The following is a 26757-nucleotide window of genomic DNA, read 5'->3' as shown; positions in this document are numbered from 1 at the left end:
ATCGTTTTATCCATTGGTATGAATTTACACAGATTATTAGGTTTTATGTACCTGAATCTATAGATATCTATGGCTGTCCTTGCACCATCCGTTTTTCTTGATGCACATTGCGCACTTCCAGTAAACTTAATACAACCACTCACGATGTAGCGATGCACGTTATGGTACACGTAGTAGATGTCTGCCAGTCGCTCCAACTTGGCGTAGCGGTCGAGAAGGCATTGTCTACTGAACGAGTTCACGTCTGTAAAAACGCTGCTATTGAGCCTCACATTCGAGCAAACCATGGTATGCAATCCCGTTAATTCGAACCTCTGGATAATTCGATCCTCCGGATAAATCGATCCTCCGGATAATTCGATCCTCCGGATAATTCGAACCTCCGGATAATTCGAACCTCCGGATAATTCGAACCTCCGGATAATTCGAACCTCCGGATAATTCGAACCTCCGGATAATTCGATCCTCCGGATAATTCGAACCTCCGGATAATTCGATCCTCCGGATAATTCGATCCTCCGGATAATTCGAACCTCCGGATAATTCGAACCTCCGGATAATTCGAACCTCCGGATAATTCGAACCTCCGGATAATTCGAACCTCCGGATAATTCGAACCTCCGGATAATTCGAACTTCCGGATAATTCGAACTTCCGGATAATTCGAACTGGTGCTCGGGTCCCTGCAAAGCCAGGTGTATTTCAATCAGGAAAAACGCCCAGTAATTCGAACACATGAACGTGCGCAATGGTTTATTCGAACGAGATTGTCCGGCTGTGCCCGGCTACTACGCATCGGTCCGCGCGCCAGCTTGCCCGCTGCTGGTGTGTCAGGGACACCTTTACTTAACAAATATTAAGTTTACTTATTACTTTTCCCCAGTCAAATTCTCAGAAAAGCAATACTTCTACCAGGGGAAAGAGCAGCAAGGAACGAATCACTGCAACGGTGCGCGCAAACGTGAGCGGCCCGGAACGATGCCGCTTACTCAGCGGCGGCAAAGCAAGCAAACCTCGCTGTTTTAAGAGGGCGAAGACCCTTCCTGTTGACTACACAGTCAAGGAAATGGCAGCAATTGGCAGCGATGTTTTCTCGAATTGGGTTGGCGATATTCGTCTTATAGTTGAGGCTGAAAAAAAAACTAGCTGCCCTGCGCTGTTTTGATGCTTGCCTCTAAATAAATATTCTGGAAAGAATGAGCCTCTTATAGTATTTCCACCATTGTGTGACCGCGAATGTGCGGCAAGGCCTGTCGAGCCGTGACGGGTCTCCGACACAGCTGGTATGCCCCGTCAACGCGTCAAGCCCTCATTCCGAGTGGCTCCCTCTAGTTGGAACTCCGCCTTATTCGAACAAATCCCTTCGAGTTCGAATTAACGGGACTGCACTGTACAGATCACCCCTGACCTTCATCTGCAGCCAATTGGAGGAGCTGTCTGCCAAGCAGCCAATAACAGTGGCTCGCTTCTCGAAACCGATGCTCGTCGACTGCATTTCGTGCCAGTTGCTCGAGGACGTCCAGGGCTTCATCTCTGCATCCAGCAGCGTGAAAAGCTTTGCAGGATGAAGATGAGTGCGTGACCTGAGAAGACAGCGACACGCTTACCTTTCTGCGCCTCGGCAAATCGGTCGTTCTCGGCAAGCCAGCGGGCGTAATTCGACTGTACTTCACGCTGGAACTCTGTTTGTCCCTCAACCATAGCAAGTGCCTTAAAAAAGGGGAAAACAATAAAGGGAGATGATAACGATATACTATTAACATACTCTAAAGATAAAAACAGAGATAAAGAACAAAATGTGCAGAATGTCTTCAGTGTTACTACTATACCTAAACGGTTGTTCTCAAAGATTTTACCTTGCTGAATATTGCGCGTAACTATACTGCTGGCACCATCACTATAAATTACGATGACCCACTATTGTTGTTGGTGCTTCTTCCAACCAACCAACATATTTATCCCAAATTTTGTAATACGGTAGAATCTCGTTAATTCGAAATCGCTTAATTCAAACCCCCGGATAATTCGAACTCTCGTCCGGGTCCCTTCCAAGCCACATGTATTTTCAATGGGGAGACACTCCTGGTAATTCGAACGAACGAGCGTATACAGTGAACCCTCGTTGATATGACCAGCACCGTTCCCGCAGATTTTGGTCACAAAGCGGATTGTCGTGCTAACGAGAAATGCACAGTCCGCTGTCCCATGGGTATCCTGTTACAGTTTCTGTTACAAGGTATCTGGTAGTGTGGTAGATGTGCTAATTACAAATACCTCTTCCCAACAAGCAGAATCGATGTAAAGTTTAAGCAAGGCCTTGTTGTCCCCAGTACGTTGGTAGAGGTCAGCCGCTAACGTGGGCTGTCCATGTTGCAGCAACAGCTCTGCACAGCGTGTCAGTGCTTCACGATCGCGACGATCAATCCGCTGGGACAGCTCCACGAGTCTGCATGTGCAATATAGACATATTGCACATATAAAAGTGCAATCATTATTAAGTGTAATGTAGGAAGCATAAAGAATGTGCATATATGAACACTTTGTCCATTTTTCAATATCTTGATTTGATTTTTGTGATTTCTTTATTGTTAACTTTTATCTTAGGTTGCTAGAAGTGGAGTAGCTGACCATGTTGGGACTAACCTCTCCACATTTGCCTTTGCTAATCTAATATCACCTAATCTAACATTTGGAGTTTCTTTGTATCATATCTTTACATCCTAATCGGGCAGACACAACAATGTGAAACCACAAGCGTTGCCTTTCTAGAGAGAAACGGTGCGTAAATTGAGAAAATAAACTCGTTAAAATTTATCGTTTTCTGCAAGCTGACTAACGCACATTTTGCAATAAGAATATACCGTACGCATTTTTAAAGACAACATCGTGCAACACTGAAAGAATGCTAAAATGAGGTGTGCACCAAGCAAGTTATCTTACGATAAAACTTTTAGATGTAACCATAAGTTCTAAAGGTACACACTACTTCATTGCTCTAATCCATACACCTCACTGGACACACTTTCATTCACCATGCATCCTACCGGTAAATACGACACATACGCATCAACACTTCCAGCCTTGCCGAGGACGTCGACGGCACTTAAAGCGTCCCCTGCCAGAAGGAACAAGTTAGCTGCTGCACGCGGGTCTCTGCTGCTACGAGCCCACTCGGCTTTTCTGCGCAACAGAACTTGAGCGTCCGCAGAGTCGGGTCCAACTTGCTCCTGAAGGCAAAGCGATTATATCTATTTAAAAAGATAAAAATGCGTACCGATAACGTAAAAAAAAACAATTACTGACCCGAGCCAGGTCAAACATTCCGAGATCGGCATACATGTCGACGGCTGCCTGGGCTCGACCGGCCCGCTTGAACAGGCGAGCCGCTTCGGAGAAACGGCCCTCGTGAGCGTGCACTCGCGCGAGCAGCGCATCGTTCGGTTCGCCTCGTGCTTTACTTTCCTAAGCAGGAAAAACGGCGAGCCTCAAATATTTGTCTTAAAGGAGTACAGAGGGCCATCCAAAAAAATTTCAGATTAAGACATCTGATGAAAGTGTGTGTGTCATTATACCGAGTAGCGCGAAAGGTTTTGATGTGTGCAATTTGTTTCCCAGAAAAAAAAACTCACATAAACATAGCTCCGCACGTTCACCCTTAACTCGCCACTCCAACTATAACGAGGATGAGGAGGTATGATGGCACGTCACCGATGACGGTATAAGGGGACTCGTTCTGGTTCGCCGGTCAGTGGGGGTCAGCGCATTGTCCCTTTGCCGCCGTAAACCTGTTTTGCCAGTTCCCCCGGGGAATTGGGGATAGAAGGAGTGGCCGAAGCATTACCGAGCAAGGAGAAAGGCTTTATCAGAACCCCGAACAGCTGAGTAGCAGACGACAGCGGAGTAGCAGACGACATTTCTCGAGGCCAATAAGCGAGCGTTCTCCTTGCGTTAGCGCGAGGTTCCAGGCATATATCAGGCTGGTATTGCTCTTCACCACCGTTGCGCACGGTCGCTTTTTGCGGCATATTTTAAATTCAATTTCTGCGATAATTATGACTCTGTGGTGTAAATTACTTCGCATGGTGCATCTTACTGGCCTACTTAACAGTTTTATAGGAAGAAAACTGGGTGTCAAAAATGACTTCTGTGCTACTTTAAGACGGGGACGTTCTGACCACATTCTATATGCATGCCAACAATGCTCTAAGTCTTGAAATACTACTGACATTTTTTTGTGATTGGGAGGCCTCTTTCTCACGTGGTGTCCTAAAATGTCCTTGCGCAATTGTTGTGAGGAAAAACTGGGTGTCAAGATTACATTTTCACACATTACACATAAAAAGCTACAGCAGAACCTCTTTTTGCTAAGTAACTTCAATATAGTATCAGTATGCTGATTATATCGGTAGGTCATGGTTGGGGTACACTGGGTGCACTCTACACTGTCAACAGATTGGGACCACATGTGTACTTCACTACAGTCAAACTCCTTTACAACGAAGCTCAGGGGACAGTAAAAAAAATTCGCAGTAAAGGTATTTTCGTTAAAAAGGATGCCCATTATTGGACCTATATGCTCCAGCGGGACCGAAAAAAAAATTTGCTGTAGTGGTATTTTCGTTAAAAAGGTGTTCGCTATAAAGGAGTTTGACTGTACTACTGTATTCATATCTACACTGTATGCAAGTTCACTATACATCATAGGTCACGAATTGCAAAAAAAAAAATTAGCTTCTGAGTAAACAGACGCAGAAAAGAAACGGGCTAGTTTAAAATAATGTAACATGTTCCTTAACGTACTCTGTTGTTAGACCCCCGTGTTTTCGGGTTTTATGTTAGAAGTAGAGCTACGCGAATATTCGAAATTTCGAATACGAATCAAATATCTGATGCTATTCGAATGCTATTCACGACCTATTTTCAGTATTCGAAATTTTCGAATCTTTTTCGAATGGTAGTGGAGCTAGGTATCACTAGCGCCGTTCTGAAAGTGGGCTTCGCCTCGTTACACTCTAGTGTTAGGTGAAGCCTGCTTTGCACTGTTTACAATATTCTGTCACGTAAACAAAATACAGAAGCCGACACTGAAGATTTTTGTTTAAGTTTAATTTGTACAAGCTTTCGCGTGGAGGTCCACGCTCCCTCAGGTACTGGATCTACAGGACTTGACTCCCCTCTTCGTATACGCAATTTTTATTTTAAAAAAAACTAGCAGAGCAAAATGGATGCCGTTTCAGCAGGTGGGTCATACGGCCATATTTATATACAACCTAGTTTTAAATATGCAAGATGTATTTAAAATCTAAGTATCTAGCCAAATCTAGCTGTTCATTGGAAGAAATTCTCCAAGCATACCTTTTATACAGGGTGTTTCTTTAATTCGTTACAGAATTTTTATTAAATAAACAAAATACAGAAACCGACGCTGAAGATTTTTGTTTAAGTTTAATTGGTACAAGCTTTCGCGTGGAGCTCGACGCTTCCTCAGGTACTGGATCTACGGGACTTGACTCCCCTCTACGTATACGCAATTTTTATTTTAAAAAAACTAGCGGAGCAAAATGGACGCCCTTTCAGCAGGTGGGTTATACGGCCATGTTTATATACAAACCTTGGTTTGAAATATGCGAGACGTATTTAAAATCTATGTACTTTGTAGTGCACAGTACATTTTCGAGATAACTTATTACCTGTATATCTGAGAGCAACTTAAGCGCTGGTCTGTCGCGAAGGTGGACCAGCGCCGTGCGAGCTACGTCAAAGTCAAGCTGCCCCATTGCAGCGCGTGCCACGGCTTGCCAATCTTCTGGGGACGCCCCCATGCGGGCCACTGCTATCGCTTCCCTGCAAGATGATGACAAATGAGACGTCAAGTCCCACACCTTTTTCCAATCTGCTCCTACGCTTTGTCAGCACAAACGTACTTGAACATGTTGGACTCCAGGTACTGATAAAGGCAGGGCGTCAGTGGCACTTCGATGGCAGACACGCTGCTGTAGTGAAGGCAGAACACTCTGGCACCGGCAAAGCCCACCACAAAGCCCTGCAGCGTTTCATAAAAAGATGCCACTGTCATGCCATACTAGGAGGTAATTTCTTTCTTCTTAAAATATACGAATAAAATATACGAATCGATATACTGCTAAATAAGGGGCGCTCTTGTATAACAATGAAACTGATGTTATTACTATGCTTTACATTAAAATACAAATAATGCTTTGAAGAAAAACGAAAGAATAGAATAGTACTGATAATACTAATAAATACTGATAAAGAATAGTAGAATAAATACTGATAATACTGATAAAGAATAGTAGAATAAATACTGATAATACTGATAAAGAATAGTAGAATAAATACTGATAATACTGATAAAGAATAGTAGAAAAAAATACTGTTTTCCAGATTGTTTATGGACTGCAATGATTGTATGGATTGTAATGGATAACTGCACGGATTGCAATGGATTGTCACTATTGCCATCACTCACAAGTTGCACACTTTCACTAATGCTTATGGAGGAGTGCGTGGCAAGCTGTATGCAATTTTGATACACGATAGTACTAGTAAATAAGCAAACTATTACAGTCTTTAAACATGCTTAAGACAGCACTACCTGCAATGCTCTCGTGCAACGTCAATATACAGAGCAACCCCGAATGGTCCATTACCTGTAGCTTCTGACGCAACACTGCAAAACGTCCCGCTTTCAAGCTCAGGTATCCACCACCGGTGAAACACAGGATATCTGCGTTGTGTGCATTCCAAGCGACACTGTTGGCATTTGGTTCCTGTAATTCCACTCTCTTCATTAACAAACCAAAGACTCCGATCATGCCCAAGCGTCGGCTTCATACTTGGAAGAGAAGTTCTTTAGAAGCAATGTCATACACGAGGAGCGTGCCCCTGTCATCGACGAGTGCCAGACGCCTTCGGTCAGGGCTGACGTCGAGGCAGCGGACAGCACAGGACGCTCGTAGGAGAGACATCGGAAATGGATTGTCTACAAGCAGTTGCAACACCTGCAAAATACGAGATTGTTCTTTTTTTTAATTTCAGAGATTTTTAAATAAAAATAAAAATTGACGCACCTGTCCATCTTTGGTTCCTACAAGTAGACCTTCGCGTCCAGAGGGACCTCCCAAGACTTTGATGTAACGTATCGCGCTGGGCAGCAACCACTGTCTTTCCCGTGTGCCTTGCAGTGACAGGCATTGGAGTTGCCTCTCCTATAAAAACAAATATCACGATCTTCAATGACAGCTCTTTGTTGTTATTTTTTCTGGAACCACTGAAAGCGATGTGTAAGGGGGAAGAAAAGGTACCTACTTGACATAGAACAAGGTGCCGCATGCAGACGACTAAAAGTGAGCAGTCCATTTTCTGATGGACCTTTTCTTTCACTTTGTATTGCATGTCATTTGGATCCGGGCTAACTTGGTAGATAACGATGCAATCTGGGAGTTGAACCTGCGTCGAAGTCCGAAAGGTTCTTTACTTGAATTTTTTAGGGGAACACTTTTGTATCTCTGCTCCATCTGTTGTTCACATGTTCAGGGCCGTGTCAGTTGCTATCAAGGAATATCGTCACTGATCCGTGGGTACCGAACTTGTACTGAGATATAAGACACATAATATACGGCTACGTTTGTTTCATTCCAAGCCATAGCTCTTCTGTATTAACCTATTAACTCTACGTGCACTTCCCGCGTACTTCTTTCAAAACAAGCAGATGATCGATGTGATGCGCATGCGCAGATGTCTCGTGCATTTATAAGGTCTCACCCGTCTCACCACTGATGGTCTCACGGTCTCCAAGGTTTCCAAGGCAAATGACTACCTTGCGGTTTCTGCTTTATTTTCATTTTCAAAAACTTTTTTTTTAATTTGAGGGCATTGCATGATAAAAATAAGTGTTTTCCTGGATACTTCCCGACTGCCTCGCGGTTCTTGCACGTGCGTCGTCTGCAAACAGGAAGTGAGAAGCGAAGCGAAACAAGGTGTACGTGAGGATCAAAGGATCACCGCTTGGCTATAAAACAGAGCAAGATTGCGATAGGCCAGTGAAAGCCGTCTGCGCGGTAGGAGCGATCACAATCGGCGCAAGAAAATCCAACTTTACCGTCTCTTTTCAGTGCTAAGGGCGCTAGATGCGAATTGAGCTGATTACTATTCTTGGCAAAGTTGCACGGATTTTCCGCTCTGCTCTTCGGAAGCGCCGTGTGCCGTACTGGCACAACTGGGCTCTAGGGGACCGGAGGACATGACTGGGGAAGTATGGTTGGACATAAAGTTTATCTACCAACTTGCATGCGTCTATGCTATTTTATCGTGCGTGCTGTGTCTTTCCTCTTTTGCTTTTTTTTTTTCTAATGTTTTTAGCGCATGGTTGTCACACCAATAGGAGTGGTCCGCCATGTTCAGGGGACACAATTGCTGCTGTAAAAAATATACTCAACAGAGTTCAAAGATTTGCTTACTGCCAGTCTTTGTTTGTAGATGGCCAATTTTTTCACCAGGTCTCTGCATTTTATTCGGACTGCAATGGAAAATGATCACATTGACCAGACATATATCATTCCATCTGCGCGGTTGCTTCCAGACCTTTCTCCTCGGTGACCAAGTGCTGGACCACGACATCGGTCATGTTATCCCTAAACGCGTAGCGCTCTCTGTACAAGCTGTGAACCGTCGAAAATCCCAGCTCATAATAAGCAATGGTGCCATCTTGACAGCCTAACGCCTGCCAAAGAAAATAAGAGAAGGTCCATCTCCAAGCGTTCTTCGTGTTTCGTTAAGCACAACAAAATTTCCCTTTCGTAAATAAAACGAGAGAGAAGAAAAGAGGTAAAGTGCGGCGAAGAAAAAGTGGCTATTAGCTCTCAGACAGTTTTTCTTTTCTCTTTCTTGACAAACGCATATATAGTCAAGGGCAAAAAACGTAGACGGGTGCCAAAAAGAAAGGAAAGAAAAAGTGTCGGCCGGTGCTTCATGGGAGGCAAAAAAATAAAAATGCAAGCCTCGCACTGTGAGATGGAGAGCTTTCTAAAAGTATTCAAAGGGTAAAACTGACACCAAGTGTCTCGTCATCATCAATTTCGTGACTTTCTTTCTTTGTTTCCTTCTTTTTTAGCGGAGTGTTTGACGGGAGTGCGCTGACAATCTCATGGGTGCAGTGTGCTCCAAAGAGTTGCACGCTGCGCTCAACTATATCTCCCACCCGCTCAACACCTAAATAGGCACCCGGTACGATGTTTTGATACAGACTTCTGCTCCGATGACCACAACCCTGCATTGTTAAATGTCTGTTCAACGTGTATGAAGGGCTGAATATGCATTTTCAGAAAACAGATTTGGCGTGACGCAACACATTGCAATGTCCCGATGCATTGTAGCAGACGACAGTGTGAGAAATTGTCGTCTGCTAAATAGTTATTTTCTTTTGTCTTTTTTTTTTTTTTTTACTCCCACGAAATTAACGAATTTCTTCGCTGTCACGCCTCTCCGCGCTTGATTTTGCTGCCGCTGTCGACGTGCGAGAGCCACAAGCGGCGACGATCGACTACAAAGTAGCGGAAGCCCGCGCGACAGGAATTTGGCACCAGCACCTCGTGACAAAGCTATAAAGTAGAAGGAAAGGCGATTCGTGGGAAGGCTTCGCGACCGGTCGCCGCGTCAAACGCATCAGTGCTCGCGAAAGCGTCTTTTCAACAATAGCACGAGGAGTCACGCGCAGCAGTTACACAAAACGCAAAAATGGCACGCGGTCATTTTGCCGACGGACGGCCGTCGGGGTAATAGACGTAACAGGTCCACCAGGGGGAGGTGAAGTCAGCTTGACGTGGCCAAGCGCGGTATCAAGGCACCCTAGATGGCTATATGGGAAGTTAGCACCTGTTACAAAGGGACCGGCGTGTTAGCACTGCGAAGCAACTGGCGCTGTGAGCGGTGTTCACGCACGGACAGATTCAGACAGGACACCAGGAAGAAATGGGAGGTTGGAGGGGTTAGCATGCGACCCGCCTCCCTTAAAGAGCCCCCCAACACCAAATGTATTGGCGACCACACCCTCTCCCTCACAAAAGGGGGGGGGGGCTATGTCATTTCCGCTGGATACATGTCTGCAATGATACATAAAGCTGTTACAACGTAATATTGACCCCCTTTTCCCTTTCTTTTTTTTTGCAACACCTCCCCATGCTTGCGATTCTGGATAAACCACTGCATCGTTCACTAGCTGTATCCCATGTTGTTTCGCGATTGATACACCATGCAAATCACAACATGTATAGAATCATAATAATAAAGACAACACGGACCAGGTGCCTGGCATCTGGATGAACGCGGCAGCACCACAACCAGGTATCTGGGTGCTGAGCGAGTGTACCGAGGTTGGTACCGTCATCAGCGTAGACAAGAGCTTCACCGCCAGAGCCTCCAAGAACCAGGTAATCTCCTTGGGGAAAGTAGCTAACACACGTTGGGTCATGTGGTAAGGATCGTTCGCGTCCGACGACTTGACCCGATGCATTGTAGAAGCTCAAAGTTCGGCCCCAGTCGGCAACAGCTAGCACGTCGCCTGGGCCTTCTACCCTGCGTTCGGTTAGAAATTGATCAGCGATATCAAAAATAACATTTGTGGTCAAAAGACGCAAAAAAATCGGTGTATTCGGATTAAAAATATGCACAGAATATTCTCGTGGAAGGTACATCTGCTCCAGTATCTGGTATTTCGCATAGCAGACGACAGTGTGAGAGATGGTCGTCTGCTCGGGAACGTGCGCTGCAGGCACCATAACCATACTACACATATTCACAAGGTAATAAAAACTCGCGGAAACCATTCGTGTGATTGAGAAAACTTATGATATTTTTCACATGTTTCTCAGAATATTCCTCGTGCGGGTGCACGCTACACGTCGTCTTCAATGCCAACTGTAAATATTCTACCGCGTAGACGTTTTCTTCGCGATTGTAAAAAACCTATATAACACAAAAAAATTTCGAAATGACACACTTACTTTTTAGGATTCCAGCAAACGCCCCAGACGGCAGCCCCACCTGGTCGTTCCAACTTTACGACTTCTTCCCCAGCCTACAGTGAGTTTCCAAAAGCACACCTAAAGTGTCTCCAGTAATTCGTCGTAGACAAATAAGGTAAATTAATTTATAATTACTCTGGCCCGAATGCTGACAGCTCCAGATGCCAGACCAAGTGCCAGGTAGTTTCCATCCGGATGCCAGCTACAGCTGGTCACACGGCCCCCGGTACGATGTTTTGATACAGACTTCTGCTCCGATGACCACAACCCTGCATTGTTAAATGTCTGTTCAACATGTATAAAGGATTGAATATGCATTTCCAGAAAACAGATTTGGCGTGACGCAACACATTGCAATGTCCCCGTGTCGTCTCTCCAGCAATAATAATTAAAAAAAAGCAATGAATAAAAATCTTAATATAAAACGTAAGAACGAGACATACGTTTATGAAAAATACATACACAAGAAAGAAACACAATGTCATATTATGTATCTTTACCGAAGTCTGAACATGAGCAGCTGACCAACTGGTGTGTCATAGGGTTATACGTCATGCATTGAATGGAATCATGATGCCTGCAAGAAGTAAATGCTTTATGTAACATAATTTGAAAAAAAAAAAAAAAAAAGAATCCGATGTCAGATACACTGCCCTGAGCTTACGAATATTTCAGGATTCCCTCCAGCTTCGCGGTCCATATAATGACCTGCTTATCCGCACCACCCGAAGCGAAACGTTTGCCGTCTTTGGCGTAGGCCACACAGTAGACTGCATCCTTGTGGCCCTTCAACGGCTGGATCAAGGCCCCGTCCGCTGTGTCGTACACCAGCACCCGGGTTCCCGCGGCAACGATCAGCTGGCTGCCGTCGGGTTTGAATGCCAAATCGTAGATGCTGGAATATATTGAACTCCCTAGACTTCCTTGTTTCACACAAAGCAAAGTTAACGTACCATTGCTCATTGTTTTCACGATCGTGAACTTTGTCGACCCACAAAGCCACAGCTCGCATATTTTGGCCAATGTGTTGTTCTGCTTCGCGTGGATGTGTACTCTGTCACCATGGTAACACCGCCGTCGTCTGCTACGAGCGGCGGAAGCAGAATAGCGAAAACAAGCAATTACTTTATAAAGCGAGCGAAAGTTTGCGAAAAAATGTACAAAATACGTTACAAAGCTTTACATTTATTTCATGGACATATTGTTAGACGACAAGCACTAAACGACGGAAACGGAAAGCGATAGTGTGCTACCAGTTGTGGAAATTTGAATCCAGTCTGGCGACCATGAGCAAAACTTACAAGTGGGGGGAAAAAAAAAAGAGTGAACGCCTCCCATGTGCAAGCAACCCAAGGTAACTGGCACAAGACCTTCACTTTCCGTGACTTCAATCTCCTCTCGCACAATTTATACTCACTTGACTGCGGAAGCCCGGAAGTCGGAAAACGAAATCGTCTGCAACGAAAGGAGTCACAAAGCTGAACCCCCCGTTGTGTCAGGTGCCATTGCCATACCCGACGAAACACTCGCCTACGTGGAGAGTGGCAGAAAGTGTACTCTACGATTTCGCATCCGCCGATGGATGCCATCAGCGGACGAAATCCTGGCCAAGTGGACGTCTTTGTCATCAGTGTTGACGGAACGCACGGACGAGGGACACTGGCCGAGCTACGAAAAGACGCAGCTGAACAGCTCTAGGGACGGGCGCTGCCCAGGGTGTGCGCAACAGTTTGTCCGACGCATGCGGTCGGTCAGGCCCCGCTTCCTGGCGAACCTCGTAATATGAGAGCAGTCGTCTAAATTTAGCCCCCTTTTCCGAGCTGACGTCGCGCCTGCCACTTCCCCGGCAGCGACGGAGACATGACAGACTCCAGCGTTCACTCTGGCGTTAACGCGACAGCGGCTGCCCACTGAAGAGCATCCTTGAGTCGCGGATGCCCATCTTCAGCGATCTTCAATACACGCTCCGTATGTGTGTGTGGTATTATCGCCCTCTCGTGTGATGTGCGCAGCTGAACTTCGGACTACAGCTGATGGAAACGCCGGTCTTCGCACGTAGAACATCGTCGCCCAGTGGTGAATCGCTTTTCCCGTGATCGTCCCTGCTTGTGTGATCGACTGTGATCATGGTGCTTCAAGAGGAACGTGTGGACGGGGGCAGGCCCCCGGAAAAAAAGCACAAGCTCAAGCAGAGGTTTCAAGTGATACGAAAGCTAGGCCAGGGAACTTACGGGAAAGTGCAGTTGGCTATCAACAAGGATACAGATCAGGAGGTACGATCCGACGGCTGCATGGAATAAAAACGGAAGGATGAGTAATACCCATCGCATTGCAACCTCGTTTGAGCCAAGCAGAAATCTCTTGCAGACGAACCCTGATTCATGTTTCTATTTATTTTAGCGAGAGGGGTATAGTTTTTTATTTAGGAACAGTCTTCGCGGGCGAAAAACACAAAATATAAATATCGCGAGTTCTTGTCGGGTATGAGTGTTCTAGTTAAGGTGTAGAGAAAAAGTTGCCGTCGTCTGCATTCTGACGCAAGCAGAAGTTAAAAACGAAACCAAGGTGCCGATGAACCGTGGGGGTTTCGCAGGCACCGATTTCTATCTCTACTTAAAAAAAACAAAAAAAGCTGTGAACAGCGTCACGTGGGAAGTGTGACTAGAGCTCTAGCAGTCTACCACCTTCTTTTCTAAAGCCGCTGAGCTTGCATTGCGTAAGTGTATTGGCCCACCCCGCTGGAAGGGCGCTAGGAACTATTTCGGGAATAGCCCCTCCTGCTCCGAAACGGCACATTTTTTTCCTGCACGGAATACAGACAGAAATAATAGATGTCGTCTGCTTAGATGATAATCAATGGCATTATTTTTACTTTACTTTCCAAAAAGTAGTTTTTATTGTTTTAGAAACTCTCTGAAACAAATGACATCGATGAAAAGCAAATATTGGAAATTGGGGGGGGCAAAAAATCATGTCCTGATTAAGGTCACGTAACGTTGTACTGAATACTCTCCATACGAATTATACAGGGTGCTCCACGAGAGGATGTCATTAAATGCCTAAAAATAGGTTCTTCCGCAGAACATTATGAAACTACTTGGAAGACACTCGTACAGGACTTTTGCCACAGATTGAGGCCGTTCGCATTCATGTTACGTATTAAGCTAATTTTGTTAATTGAACTTAAAAATTAGCCAAGTAAAGGAAGCATTTTCATTCAGAAGCCTACACACTATTCCAATCAAAATCACGTTTTTTTTCGGAAGATTTCTACAAAAATTTGACAACCGAAAATCAATCACTGGGCGAATCATGCTCGGTGAAATTTGCGTTTGCGGAACTCTTGGCGCTTTTATCGAGGCGCAGTGGTAAGGGGCGACACAGCTTTATCCCGATTGAAGGCCTTGTCGCGCAGCCCGTCATTATTTATTTATTTATTTAACATACCTTAAAGGCCCAGGAGGGCATTACATGTTATATTATCAGTGGCTGGCAGCCGATGAACGACACGTTGATAAAGGCGAAGTGTATGATTGTGGCGTTGTTTCTTTTCTTCTTGCACAGGAGGGGTATTTGCATGGCGCCAACAGTTCCGCAAACGTAAATATCAGCTATAGTCGTGTTCAACTTAAGAAGGAACATGAATCTAGTCCTCAGCTACATATGCAGTTGGAGATAAGGAGACACAATAGCACGCCAGGAGAACTACTGCAGTGCCACTGTGTGCCATCAGTAGGAGAGTCCCCATTTAAAGATTTTCCCATTTAAAGATTTTCCCATTTAAAGATTTCCCATTTAAAGGTTTCCCATTTAGTACACGGGGACGTTCAATCACATCTTGCAGACGACGGTGGTTTGTCTCCATGGCTACGATCTCGGAAAGCGCGTTCGTGATTGGCTACCGCCGCTGAAAACACGATCCTGATTGGCCGACTCTTAGTTGTTACATCATGTCAACGAGACTTTCTCTATCTATAGGTGGTGTTGGTAGTGTCATGCGGCCAGTTGAAGCAGCCAATACGAAAGCAGATTGACTGTGATAGGTTACGTTATCTGGCGGAGGAGGAAATGTGACCTCTCTTGTGTCCAGCCATCCTATCTGCGGCGCAGAAATATTTTGAGAGCTGACGAACTAGATTTTTTTTTTTTCCTGCTTAAGTTGAACACGACTATAGTGCTCTTCGCCCAGCGACTGATTTTCGGCTGTCAAATGTTTGTCGAAATCTTGCGAAAAACTTTGTGATTTTGATTGGAATAGCGTGTTATGGCCACAGGCTTCCGAATTCAGGAAGAAAAGTGCTGCCTTTGCTTGGCAGTCCCCCCCCCCCCAAGTTTAATTATGCAAATTAGCTTAATTAATGCTTGACACAAATGCAAATGACCTCAATCTGAGGTAAAAGTCTGTATAAGTGTATTCCAAGTAGTTTATTAATTTTTTGAAGTGAAACCTGTTTCTAAAAATTTAGTGACATCCTTTCGTGGAACATCCTGTATAAAAGTATTTCGTTTCAACTTGTCCTAGTTAGTCATATTTTGCCACTAATTTAACAGCTGTTGATGACATTTTTTTACAAGAAGTGTTAACAGCTCCATTTTCTTTTACTTCTCCCAGGACACACAAAAAATACTTCTGTGCAAAAGTCTAGCTTACATACGTCACAGATATCCTTATTCACATTCTCTACAGGTTGCAATAAAGACGATAAAAAAGTCAAAGATTGAAACGGAACAAGATTCGCTAAGGATACGGCGTGAAATCCAGATAATGTCATCTATTCAACATCCATATATTATACATATTTATGAAGGCAAGTATTTAAGTTGTCACAGTTTATGTTCTGTGAATATTAATGTGCATGTTTATGTCACAGTTTTTGAAAACAAGGACAAGATTGTCCTGGTGATGCAGTATGCAAGTGGAGGAGAATTGTATGACTACGTGAGTGAGCGGAAAGAGCTTTCGTCTGACGAGGCCCGGCGAATTTTCCGTCAAGTGGCCTCTGCTGTCTACTACTGCCATAAGGTAACATGATTCATGACATGATTCGTGACATGATTTGTGATGTAATTCATCAAAATTAAATGATAAGTTTGTGTGCTGAGCGGGGTCATAATAACATAGCTAAGGCCCCTGGGTTTCTGCTGTGGCATATTCAAAATCCCGCGGCACAGACCAGTGAATTCCGCGATTTTCCGCGGCAAGGAGTCAACGGCTGCTTGAAATGGGAAACTTTATTTTCTTGGATACTGTGGCAACAAAAAATATTTTATGAATTTAGATTCTAATCGAATCATCGATGAGGACTCCAATGTATTTCCAACGTTTTTTTAGCACCCTTGAGAACACTTTTTGGCAACCAGGGCATTTAAAGAATTTAACAGACCCTCTAACACACATTGTCGCGCAAAACGGGAGCACCTAATTAGATGCAATGGGACAGCAGGATCATTCCTTTTGTGTCTAGGTACATCAACCACTGTTGAACACAGTGAAACTCTTCCTTTCTTTGTAGAATAAAATATGCCACCGTGACCTCAAGCTAGAAAACATCCTGCTCGACGAGAAAGGCAACGCAAAGATTGCAGATTTTGGTCTCTCAAACGTCTACGATGAGCGCAATTTCCTCAGCACCTTCTGTGGATCTCCTCTGTATGCATCTCCTGAAATCGTCCGAGGCACACCTTATTACGGACCTGAGGCAAGGCTCTCTATTGGTGTTTCTCTGAAGTTCCTTGTTGGCATAATTGTTTGTTACAAATCAAAGACTTGTTTACTGAAAGTTAACAAAACACACGAGTGGTAATATTTGAAAGGTGTAGGTGAAAGGTGAAAGGGTATCGGTTTGGGTACTGCAGTGTGGATTTATTGTATCTCTATTATCCAGAATGTTTGCTCTGGGTATATAGTTACTACAATACGTTATCTGCTTCATATTTTGTCCTTTATAGCACCCATAAGGTGTGATACCACATGTAGAGAGGATGCTTGATATTGCAAGGATGAAAGTGTAAAATGTGTTTCTTTGTATATGTAATATCCAGTATCTACGAGATATCTAATATAGGCCTGATAACAAATCACACACACATACAAAAGTCCACTGAATAACTACACAAACAAACTCTGGACCTGAAAGGTGTATGCTTATCCACAGCATTCCCAGTTACCATTTCTTGTCTCACTGACAATAAATGAATCAATAGTTACGTAACTCACGTGATGTCCTATGTAGGTCGACTGCTGGAGTCTTGGAGTACTGCTGTACACCCTGGTGTACGGCGCCATGCCATTTGACGGCAGCAACTTCAAGCGTCTGGTTCGTCAAATCTCGGAAGGAGATTATTTCGAGCCCAAGAACAAGTCTGGTAAGTCGCAGTCTTTTTATTTTTTTTTTAGTTGCATCGAAGATTCTGGGGATGCTAATACAACCCTGTGCAAACAGATGCGTCTGTGCTCATCAGCCGCCTGTTGACAGTCGACCCGGCCAAGAGAGCGACGATCGTCGACATCTGCCGGGATCCTTGGGTCAATCATGGCTTCGACCACTCTCTCCTTCAGGTGAGAACAACACATGACAGTTTTGTGTTGTTAAAGGGACGGTTGCATTAATTGCAGTTTATTTTGAAACTATGTCGTGTCATTTTATTCCTCGCAGACCACTGACCACGTTAACGAAAATCCCACGTGAAATAGTGGTGTAGTTTGGCTGTTATTCGACGGAATACATTATGCCGGAACACTCTCAAGAGTGTTCCGGAATTCCCCCTCTGGAAAAACTAGAAAATGTAACTCCCTAAGAACGCATGAGGGCGCAACCTTGAGAAAAGGAACGCAGCGGCCGTCTCATAGAGTTACGGGGTGTCAGGACGGCGCCTTTCCTCCTCTCAGCACCGTGCTGTCACCCTCTGCTTAGGGAGCGACGTCATGCCACCGTAGCTTCTTCGGCCGCGGAAGCAGCGCTCATCTTTAAAATTCAGCCTCTTCAGGAGGAGCCTCTTATTTAGGCTCCTCCTAATGGCCAGGCTCACTTTTCATACGCGGTACTGATGGCCAGGAGACAGTGCTCACGGTGACATCACCCATCCTCGGAGAATCCCAAACTGTTCCCAAAGTTCTGCGGATTCTTCCGAAAAATTTGTGGAACCACTGACGGCAAACTAGGCAGAATCTTGCATATACGTACTGTACTATATACCTATTATATCGACGATTTATAAGATGACAAATTATACTTACATCACCCTATTGTATTACAGCTGGCGGAAGACATGGCAAGCCTCACCCCCGTCCGGCTGGACCTGCTGCTCGCCCTCGCTCCGGTCTCTCCTACGTCAGAAGTTCCGACGGACACGGACTCTTCCGCAGAGTTCATCCCCGCCGGGCTGGCGGCAGAACTCGAAGAACAAGCTCCCAAGCGCGCCATGCTGGAGAGCAGCGGAAGCCTCACGAGAATGTCCAGCATCACACGAAAGAGGGTGCGGCCGTCAGAGTCAACCCTCGCAAAGCAAGCCGCGAGCAAGGCGTCAACGGAGGCCGCGGTCGCGGACGCGCCACTCTCCGATGCGACCGCCGAAAACGCGCCCAAGCAACGGGCCGAAGGAGGCGCCGAGGAGGCGAATGCGCCGCAGGAAACGGTCGGAAATAAGGCTTCCGAGGAAGCCGCTCAAGAGCCAACCTCCCCAGCCTCTTCTACACCCTGCCAAGACGATGCTAGTCCGGAACAAGCCTTGGATTCATTAGAGGTCGACAGAAGGGAAAGAACGCTCACTCCTGAAGTTCCTGAAGTCCAGCACGTTGAACAAAGTCAAAGAGAGGACAGAGTAGAGAAGCCAATGATAAGTCATGTCTCGTCATTACACAAGGTAGGGGCTAACAAAGGCATCCTCAAGAAGCCCAGCGAGGAGGAGGCTCCTCTCGAACGCCAAGTCACCGGCGCGGAAGCAAAACCTCCCGCCAAAGAGGAGGAGGAGGAGGAAGAAGAACCGGTTCAAAACGTTCAAAGCACAGCTCAAATCACGCTACGCCAAAATTCCGTGGCGAGCAGCAAAGAGGAGGACGAAGAAATCGAAGGCCCGGCCTCGAGCCGGAGGCGTCCTTCGCCCGAAGGATCTCCCGCGGAAGAACGGGTGAAGTCTCCCGCGGAGGAGGGAGTCACGTCTCCCGTCCGGACCTACAAGAAGTTTACGTTTGGAAGAGATGGCAGCTGCATCACGGAGAGCGGCCACATCTACGCGAAGCCTAAATCCGACGGTTCGTGGGCCACCGTGGAGAAGAAGACGAGGGTGACTCGCCGTCCGAGCAACGCGAGCGAAGAGGAGGCTCAAGAGGTCAAGCGAACGGAGAGCGGCAGTTCGTCGGAAAACAACGACATCTTTGAAGACATGTTTGCGAACTGGCGCAGCGGAGGAGGTCCCTTTGGCCACCTGATGCGGATGAAGAGCTCGATGAAGAAATTCAACGGGTCCCCGTCTCGCTCGTCGGATAGGCCGCCGAGAGAACAGAGGTTGCGTGAATGGTCTCGTGGTTCGGCGTCTACGGAGAGGGATTCCTCAGACGAGGACGATTTCGACCTGCATTTCGATAATTCGCATCCGCAGGCACTGTTCCAGTTTGTGAAAAACATGAGCAGAGACTTCCGCAACCATTGGAAGGGCTTCATGCCCATGTCGTCTCCTTTCAACCGCGACGCGCAATCCCCGACTCTCGTTCGCTGGAACGTCATTGATCGACCACCAAGGCCGATGCACTCCGCGCAGACGAGCGACGACGACATGTGGTCGCGGGCAGACAATAGAGCCTCCCTTTTCGGCACGATACGGCACAAGCCGAGGCCACACGACGGAATCCCGTTTAGGCAACAGCGTGGCGCCTCCCTCGAACGTGCGACGCCTCCAGAAGCACAGCCTGTCCGTCACCGCGTAGAGAAACGACTGCAGCTCAACGTCGACCCGTCAAACGAATCTCCGGCGATGAACCGCTCTCAGGCGAAGTACAACCGCTCCAAAAGCGACAAGTTTGACCTGAGCGAAAACGGCGCCCCACATCGAAGCGAGATGAACGTCAACGACTTTGGAGGCGGCGCACAGTCCTACAACCGTTCCACGAGCGTCCCTGCCAGGGAAGGAGCGACAGGCGGACGACCCATGCTCCGCATGCAAGTCTCCATCAGCGGAAGCCGCAACCCCAACACGCAAATACTCATCTCAACGCCGCCGCCGGTCGAAGAACGGTCGGACGGCACCCTCCTGGAAGCCCTGCAGAACAGGGGTCTCCGTAGCATACTCTCGCAAAGGTCTCGAGTTGTCCCGCCGCACAGCGAAACGGAAACGCCGGAGCAGTCAGGTGAGAGGGCGCCGGCTGCTTGCATGGAATCCACTAACCCTGGGAGCAGGTACCACGAAGAACCGCACGGCAGAAATTACGACCTGTCTCCCGGCGAGGAAACGGTCGAGGAACGCATCCGCCGAAAGAGTTTCTACCCGAGGTTTCACGACGGCGTCCGCGCCGCGCGTCGGCGCTCTGCCCTGTGGGACACTGAATATTCCGGCCTCTGGAATCTCGACCGCGAACCCTTCGATTCGTCCGTGCTTCGAAAATCGCGGAGTCTCTGGGACAACCATCCTTCCTCGAGGGAACGCAGCAAATCGGCCGTTCGAGCACCGTCCTTGAACACGGCGGCGGCGGCGACTGGTTCACTGTGGGGAGACGTTCGAACATCCAGAGAGTCTCCAGAGGGTCCATTTTAGACGCTGCTAGTGCCCGTCTGCTTCGGGAGTGGTCCGTTTCTTGCTGGAGCGGTTAGTGCATCGTTCTCCGTCCCCCCCTCCCCCTCTTCCTACTTAAAGATCGTTCCGGTGCAGTCACCCAGTGACACGTGGGCCCGAGAGTGGCCATTTTTTTTGTTAACTGCATGAATGTTATTCTATTGACTGCCATTGATGCAACCTGGTGCAATCCCCCTAGACCAAACTAATGAACTGAGGATGTGAAGCAGCATTGCGCCGTGCTAATCCTTTGGTGGTGCTCACCGTATCGGAGAAATAAATGCTGTTTGCCAGCTCTGACCCAAGTCGTCCCTTTCTTGGCTGTAACGGGCTCCTCTGCTTATTTTAGCTGGAACTAGCATGTGGTGCCCTGCATGCGGCTGGACGCTGAAACTGCAGGCGTCGCGCCCGCTTATCGCCATCCCGCTAAGCTCTCCCGTAATCACTATCCCGAGACCACCAATACCGCATCTACGCATCAGCTTGAAAGGTTGGTACGGTGTCATCTTGCATGCGGATTGACGGCTGACTGAGATACAAACGCATTTAGGAGGTCACTGTCGCATGCCACGTCAGTACCGTATTTAAAAAATTTCTAGTCATTCGACAACGAATGCGGTGCCAGCAGAGAACAAGGCGCGACACACGAACTTCTAAAGGCTTTTGCTTGGCTATTTGCTTGAGAGCCACTGCCCTACATGATTTTTTTTGAAAAGACACCATTCTACAGTGCTGGGCATTTAAGCTACAAAGAACTAGTTCGATTCAGTGATGTCGTGAACTTTTTCGTGAGTCTGAGGCTCACGGTCGAGCCAGCCTTAATTTCTAAATTTTCAAAATTCAGGAAAGAGTTAGACATGCAAGTGCAGTGCAGTCGTAACCTAGACAAACCTTTTTTTTTTTTTTTTCAAATTTCCCAAATTAAAGTTTTCTAACTTTTGCAAGCTCGAACATCGACAGGTTCCCGACATCACTAGTTAAAATGCGTTTTACTTTGGTTTGTCTTTCGGTATACAACAAAATACGAGACTATGCGCAATGAAAGCTTCCAACGCGGCATACTTAGGGTTTGGCTTCCACAAATTTGGGAGCTGAAACGTATTGTCATGTGACATCTTATCTCAAGAGAGATAGCTCCATGCACTCTTCATTCTCACCCTTTAACCAGTCAAGGGGTGACTTACATCATGAGATAATATAGTTCTCGTGGGACAAGCCTACTGAAAATGCTGCGGGCCAGGCTTATAACAAGTACAGGTTATGTTATGACTTCCAAAATATTCTACCAAATACGAATACTTTGAGGAATCACTAGAAGAGTATTGTAGAGATACAGCTGTTCTTTCGCTAGCAGGATATCGCATCCAAATTTCTTAGTGCTCATTCCGCAGTAGAAAATGGCACGAATATACTGCTGAACAATGCCAGAGCTGTTTCTGCTAAGGCTAAAACAAACACAATAACACTGCCCCTTTGAGTTTACTATGACAAGGCATTATGGGACACTGCACTGCAGCATAAAGAAAAGGGGAAGGATTCCATTTCATTTAACTCGTATTTAGGGCTTCCTATGATTATATGTTCCGAGGTATTACGAGGTGGGGCTAAGATAGGTGACAAAGAGAAGTACTCTCGTGAGGTTATAAGCCAGTTCAATCTTGTCCTGCTGTAATTTGGTTTTGCGTTCATTTTTGCCGCGTTTCGGGAGGTCTAAAAAATTATGAACATCAAAAAATTGGGAACCCTACTTGTATTTAACAAATAACACAATAGCACAGAAATCGTTTTACTGAAACATGCTAATCCTCTCCAAGTCACGTCAACGGCAGCTTCAAAGCAGATGCTGCATGACCAAAATAGTCTGCATGCCAGTGACAAGACACATTTTTAAGAGCAGAATCTAAAGTTTGATACTTCCGCCAATCCTTTTTCCCGATAATTTAGAAAAAGATGGCACATTTGAGGATTAGATCTGACCTACAGGCCAAAGTTGGTCCATCTTTTAGTCACCTTCCAAATACACTAAACTAGGGCTGTGCAAATAGTAGTTTTTTTCTTTTTTTCTTTCAAATTTTAAAACCCAAGTGAACACGAAGTGAATAGTTACGTGGCAACCTCGCATGCAACATGCAACATGTGTACGTCATATATGCATACAGACCTTCGCATGAAGCAGCACTCACTTTGTTTTACATCATCTCTTGTGGCACATTTGGCTTAGAGTGCAGTCTCAGAATATATTTCGCTTGCAAGAGATATCACTTCTATTTCAACATACGCAATTCCATGTCTGATTCAGAATTCAAATCGAAATTACGAAAATTTGCACAGTCCTGCACTGAACTAAAGGCTTACAATGAAGGCTCATTTCCACTTGTATTTCATTCAACTGCATTGGCGGCATTTATAAGTGTATGAAATATAATTGAAATTCAAAACAAAATAACGAGGCAGAGAGAAACAGAGCGGATAGTGGCGTAGGTCAGTGTGTAGCAAGTGGATCTGAACCTTTAGTTGTTACGGCCAACTCAACGCGTGATGCATCGCTATCTAATCAGTTCTGAAATGCAAATGCTATGCGGCGTTGATACATCCCTAAACCGCATGGGGAAGAATTTGCTCCACAAACCCCAGCACCACAACTAACCACCCACTCTCTCACTGGGTGGAGCCACGTAATACCGTAAAACCTCATTTTGTTGAACCACCTCCTGCAGAAATTCCTGCAGCTTCAAATATTCGGAACTAGCATAAATAATCAAAATATTTGTTTAAAAAACTGCTTTATAAGCTTGTTGACATAGGGTCTCGAAAGAAGGGTCAGATACTTATTTTCAAAGTTTTTCCTATTCTACTCTACCAGATCCCAGATTCCTGGATGACAGAGTTTAATAAAGCGAGGTTTTGCTCGACACAAGATACAAAATCTGGAAAAAGTAATACAAATAAACGCTCTGTCCACCACACAAATGCACTGAATTTAAAATTTCAATGCCAAATATTTATTTTGTCAGCCTCTCATTCCACATTTCAAAACACAGAGGCAGTTCTGATGCCAAAACCTCCAGCAAGAATCGCTCCCTTCAAGCGGGGACTGTCCTGTGTCTTTGTACAAAATATACAAAAGAAACACCTCCTCAAGGGTGGGGGAGACACAATTTGACCCTAATTAAGCGCGAACAACACCTGGTCCGAGCCAGAATCGTCGTCTTCGTCCTCGGAGTGGCTGTCCAAGTCCTCGTCGCCGTCATCTGGATCGTGATCTTGCGCATCCATATCTGCCAGGGATACATAAATAAGTGAACAAATAAGTATACAAAATAAGTACAGAAGGAGAATACCAAGGGAGCATTTAAGAAATCTGTATTAGCCACCGACCGTCGTCGTCGTCGTCATCATCATCATCGTCGTCGTCGTCGTCCGTCTCTTCTATGCCGTCGGACTCGTCGTCTTCCTCCGCATCCTGCTAGGCAGAGGGCACCGTCACGGCACGGATCAGCGAATGTCTCTCAAGATTTGGCTCAATAATGATAGCAGTCGCTTTAAATGACATGGACCTCGTACGGGAGAGCTGAGGCAAATCTCGGCCCCCCCCCCCGCCTTTAAAGGAGCAGTGAGGTGATATTTAACGGTGGCTCGAAAAACCCTGTCTCTCATTCGTCAAGCTGTTCACCTGGAGTTGCCGTGCAAAATGTTTTCGCTCCGCGGTGTATCGTCACCATGTGATCAAATTTACGAGGGTTGTCGGAGAGGGGAGTCGCGGATGGCCGGCACGAGGACGTCGAAAAGTCTCGGTGCCTTTTGTGCCCAGTGCCCTAGGTCAGGACGTTCCCTCACTCTCAGATACGCTCTTTACAAGAGCGCGCGCGCTACACGTCATCGGGGCTCGTCCTTCTTCGCTGGAGCTCATTTTTAGTCACTGCAGAACACGCCTCAGCAAAAAAATTTTAGAAAATAAATGAAAAGTGAATAAAAATTATCGTAGGTCACCTCAGTGCTCCTTCAACCTGAGCTTGTTGTGTACCTCTAAACGAGTGCTAAAGTGCAAAAATTTCTCTTTGCAAAATAAAATATGCCATTTCGTGGAGAGCAATACGTAAGGAACGGGATTCAATCATTGCACCGTTCATTATTTAAAGGATCATGGAAGGCACCTCAAGCTTTTTTTTTTTTTTTCCGCGTGATATGAAGGCAGTACCTTCGGCAACTGTCAAACAAAGTATTTCCTTTGGGAAGCGCACATTTGGTCCACAAGAGTGCGCGCAGCGGCTGCAATCTCTCCCAGCTCCTTCTGGCGTGTCCTGACATCATCTCATCCGAGCACTTTTACTGGCTGCCGAGGATCGTCTGCTACGACACGAGATCACCGGTTGGCTGGCTCCACTACAGACATGGGACGGGCGCCGCCTCGCGCAACCGCAAAAACAAAAAGATAAAAAAAAGGCGAGCGCTTCACCACTGGGCGGGTGATGTGACGTCGCAGACTGGCACCAGGGGAAGCAGCTTCTCTGACCCGCGAGACTGAAAGCTCTCTTGCACAAGAGGATTGCGCGTCGCACTCGTACTCTCTGTGGGAACATGCGTCGCCGGGGGTCGTAATCCTAATTTCGACTCCTCCGCGACGGATGAATCACGTTCCTCTCGTACTGCTGTCTGGCTAACGCCACCTCGACATAGGTAATTCCCTCCCGAGGAGAAATGTTTGCACTTTAGTGCGCCGTTTTGGTTCAATGCAAATTGAACAGGATTGCAAAACAGGAACCAAAAGGAGTGACCCTATGCCCTTCACGGTCCCGTTCCAACCCTCACAAACTCCTTCGGATGTAACACGAGCACAATGTTGTCGGCATGCTTAAGGAAGGGCTTCTGTTAGTCTGTTTCTGTTTCTGTTGTTGTCTCCGGCCGCTGCGAATTTTGCTCGAGTAAGACAAAAAGAGCGTAAAACACTGCACACGTGAAGCCTAGCGTTAATATCTTGCAACCACCTTACTGATCTCCCCGCTTTTTCTTTTCTTTCTTCCAGGTGTCAATGAGATTGTCATGAACATCAAGATCACCTAGCGCAAAGAACAGATGAACTTTGACGACACAGACACCATGCTTTAAAAAGGAGTTATACGCTGCTGCCACAAAAGGCCAAGTGTTGTGCCCTGCTTCAATAAAAATCAATCCCACTACAAAGCACACTCTGCGTTTCTGGTATACTTTAATCGCACACAAGCGCGGCAATGTGCGAGAGATGTGCAAGTATGCCGCGTAATAAGTGCGCGTGTCTTTCAAACACAAGCGCTTTTGAACTTTCACTAGTTATGAGACTGTCACTTGCATCATGCTACATTGGACATGCACAACAGCTGAGGCCTGGGGCAGAGTTAGTTAGTTAGGCAGGTTAGAGTGGAATCTCTTTAAGCGGAACATCAAGGGACCTGGAAAATCTGTTCCGTTTACCAGGAATTCCATTTATTATGTTGTGTGGAGTGCAGAAGCTGTAAGCAGTCTTTATGCACATTACTGCATCAAAGGCAAGAAATACACACGCAATTTTCAACTTTATTCTAGTCCTCATCGAGATGTTCCATCTTCACACGAACAATTAGCCCATTCGTTGGGATATTCTGACTTTGGGCACGCCTTATCCACAGTAGCAAGCATTTTTCAAGCTCTTCACAGTCACAGAGTTCAAGTCTCTTTCATGATCACTAATCACTAAATCATGATGCACTCAAGTCATCATAATGGCTGTTATTCCGTTAAAGCAGTAATTCCGTTTAATCGATTTCCGTTTAGTGAGATTCCACAGTACACAGATACAAAGGCTACAAATTTCAAAATGTAAGTGTTCAAGACTATCTCACTATGTCTGCTGTGGTTACAAGTAACATACTTACAGCACTAAGCTCTCATAATGCCTAGAAATAACCTCGCCAAGCTGCCCAATTAGATAGACTAC

The 26757-nt window shown here is 46.0% G+C and overlaps 3 protein-coding genes across 13 annotated transcripts in view; 1 reads left to right on the top strand and 2 right to left on the bottom strand.

Annotated features, from left to right (window-relative positions):
• LOC135398924 (intraflagellar transport protein 122 homolog) overlaps positions 1-13300 on the bottom strand; it is a 21585-nt gene extending 8285 nt beyond the window's left edge. The window contains exons 1-21 of one of the 3 annotated variants that reach the window (XM_064630491.1): positions 12460-13296; positions 11996-12126; positions 11707-11937; positions 11543-11619; positions 11178-11311; positions 11022-11095; positions 10320-10593; positions 8605-8743; positions 8481-8539; positions 7330-7470; positions 7092-7229; positions 6858-7022; positions 6672-6791; positions 5925-6043; positions 5691-5844; positions 3304-3462; positions 3064-3227; positions 2275-2446; positions 1608-1710; positions 1409-1555; positions 144-244 (exon numbers count right to left, since the gene is read on the bottom strand). In XM_064630491.1, coding sequence (XP_064486561.1) covers positions 144-244; positions 1409-1555; positions 1608-1710; positions 2275-2446; positions 3064-3227; positions 3304-3462; positions 5691-5844; positions 5925-6043; positions 6672-6791; positions 6858-7022; positions 7092-7229; positions 7330-7470; positions 8481-8539; positions 8605-8743; positions 10320-10593; positions 11022-11095; positions 11178-11311; positions 11543-11619; positions 11707-11937; positions 11996-12054 — 2730 coding nt within the window. In that variant the 5' untranslated portion in view covers positions 12055-12126; positions 12460-13296. Of the gene's footprint in view, positions 1-143; positions 245-1408; positions 1556-1607; positions 1711-2274; positions 2447-3063; positions 3228-3303; positions 3463-5690; positions 5845-5924; positions 6044-6671; positions 6792-6857; positions 7023-7091; positions 7230-7329; positions 7471-8480; positions 8540-8604; positions 8744-10319; positions 10594-11021; positions 11096-11177; positions 11312-11542; positions 11620-11706; positions 11938-11995; positions 12127-12459 lie in introns of all 3 variants that reach the window. The other 2 variants (XM_064630492.1, XM_064630493.1) reach the window with 2 other exon arrangements.
• On the top strand, positions 12340-25993 carry LOC135398925 (NUAK family SNF1-like kinase 1). 3 transcript variants are annotated; one of them, XR_010424149.1, is made up of 8 exons: positions 12340-13315; positions 15730-15850; positions 15914-16065; positions 16556-16741; positions 17276-17408; positions 17486-17601; positions 18300-20840; positions 25831-25993. XR_010424149.1 is itself a non-coding variant. In XM_064630495.1 (8 exons), exons 1-8 carry the CDS (start codon positions 13169-13171, stop codon positions 25866-25868), a joined length of 2979 nt encoding a protein of 992 aa, XP_064486565.1. In that variant the 5' UTR covers positions 12340-13168; the 3' UTR covers positions 25869-25993. The 3 variants fall into 3 exon arrangements, 2 of the variants coding, with proteins under 2 accessions (XP_064486565.1, XP_064486564.1); XM_064630495.1 differs by having other exon boundaries at positions 18300-20385; XM_064630494.1 differs by lacking the exon at positions 25831-25993 and having other exon boundaries at positions 18300-21107.
• The window catches only part of LOC135398922 (DDB1- and CUL4-associated factor 1-like), a 25722-nt gene continuing 22729 nt past the window's right edge, over positions 23765-26757 (bottom strand). For 4 of the 7 annotated variants that reach the window (XM_064630484.1, XM_064630485.1, XM_064630486.1 and 1 more), the window contains exons 30-31: positions 24186-24273; positions 23765-24085 (exon numbers count right to left, since the gene is read on the bottom strand). In XM_064630484.1, coding sequence (XP_064486554.1) covers positions 23973-24085; positions 24186-24273 — 201 coding nt within the window. In that variant the 3' untranslated portion in view covers positions 23765-23972. Of the gene's footprint in view, positions 24086-24148; positions 24274-26757 lie in introns of all 7 variants that reach the window. The other 3 variants (XM_064630487.1, XM_064630490.1, XM_064630489.1) reach the window with 2 other exon arrangements.

This window comes from Ornithodoros turicata, chromosome 6 (genome assembly GCF_037126465.1).
Source record: "Ornithodoros turicata isolate Travis chromosome 6, ASM3712646v1, whole genome shotgun sequence".
NCBI lineage: Eukaryota > Metazoa > Arthropoda > Arachnida > Ixodida > Argasidae > Ornithodoros > Ornithodoros turicata.
The sequence above is the reverse complement of the archived record's forward strand: the minus strand, read 5'-3'. Positions and strand labels throughout refer to the sequence as shown.

Coding starts and splice junctions, on each gene's coding strand:
- LOC135398925 (XM_064630494.1), top strand. CDS start 13,169: ATGGTGCTTCAAGAGGAACGTGTGGACGGGGGCAGGCCCCCGGAAAAA. Junction 15,851..15,913: donor TATTATACATATTTATGAAG/GCAAGTATTTAA, acceptor TTTATGTCACAG/TTTTTGAAAACAAGGACAAG. Junction 16,066..16,555: donor CTGTCTACTACTGCCATAAG/GTAACATGATTC, acceptor CTTTCTTTGTAG/AATAAAATATGCCACCGTGA.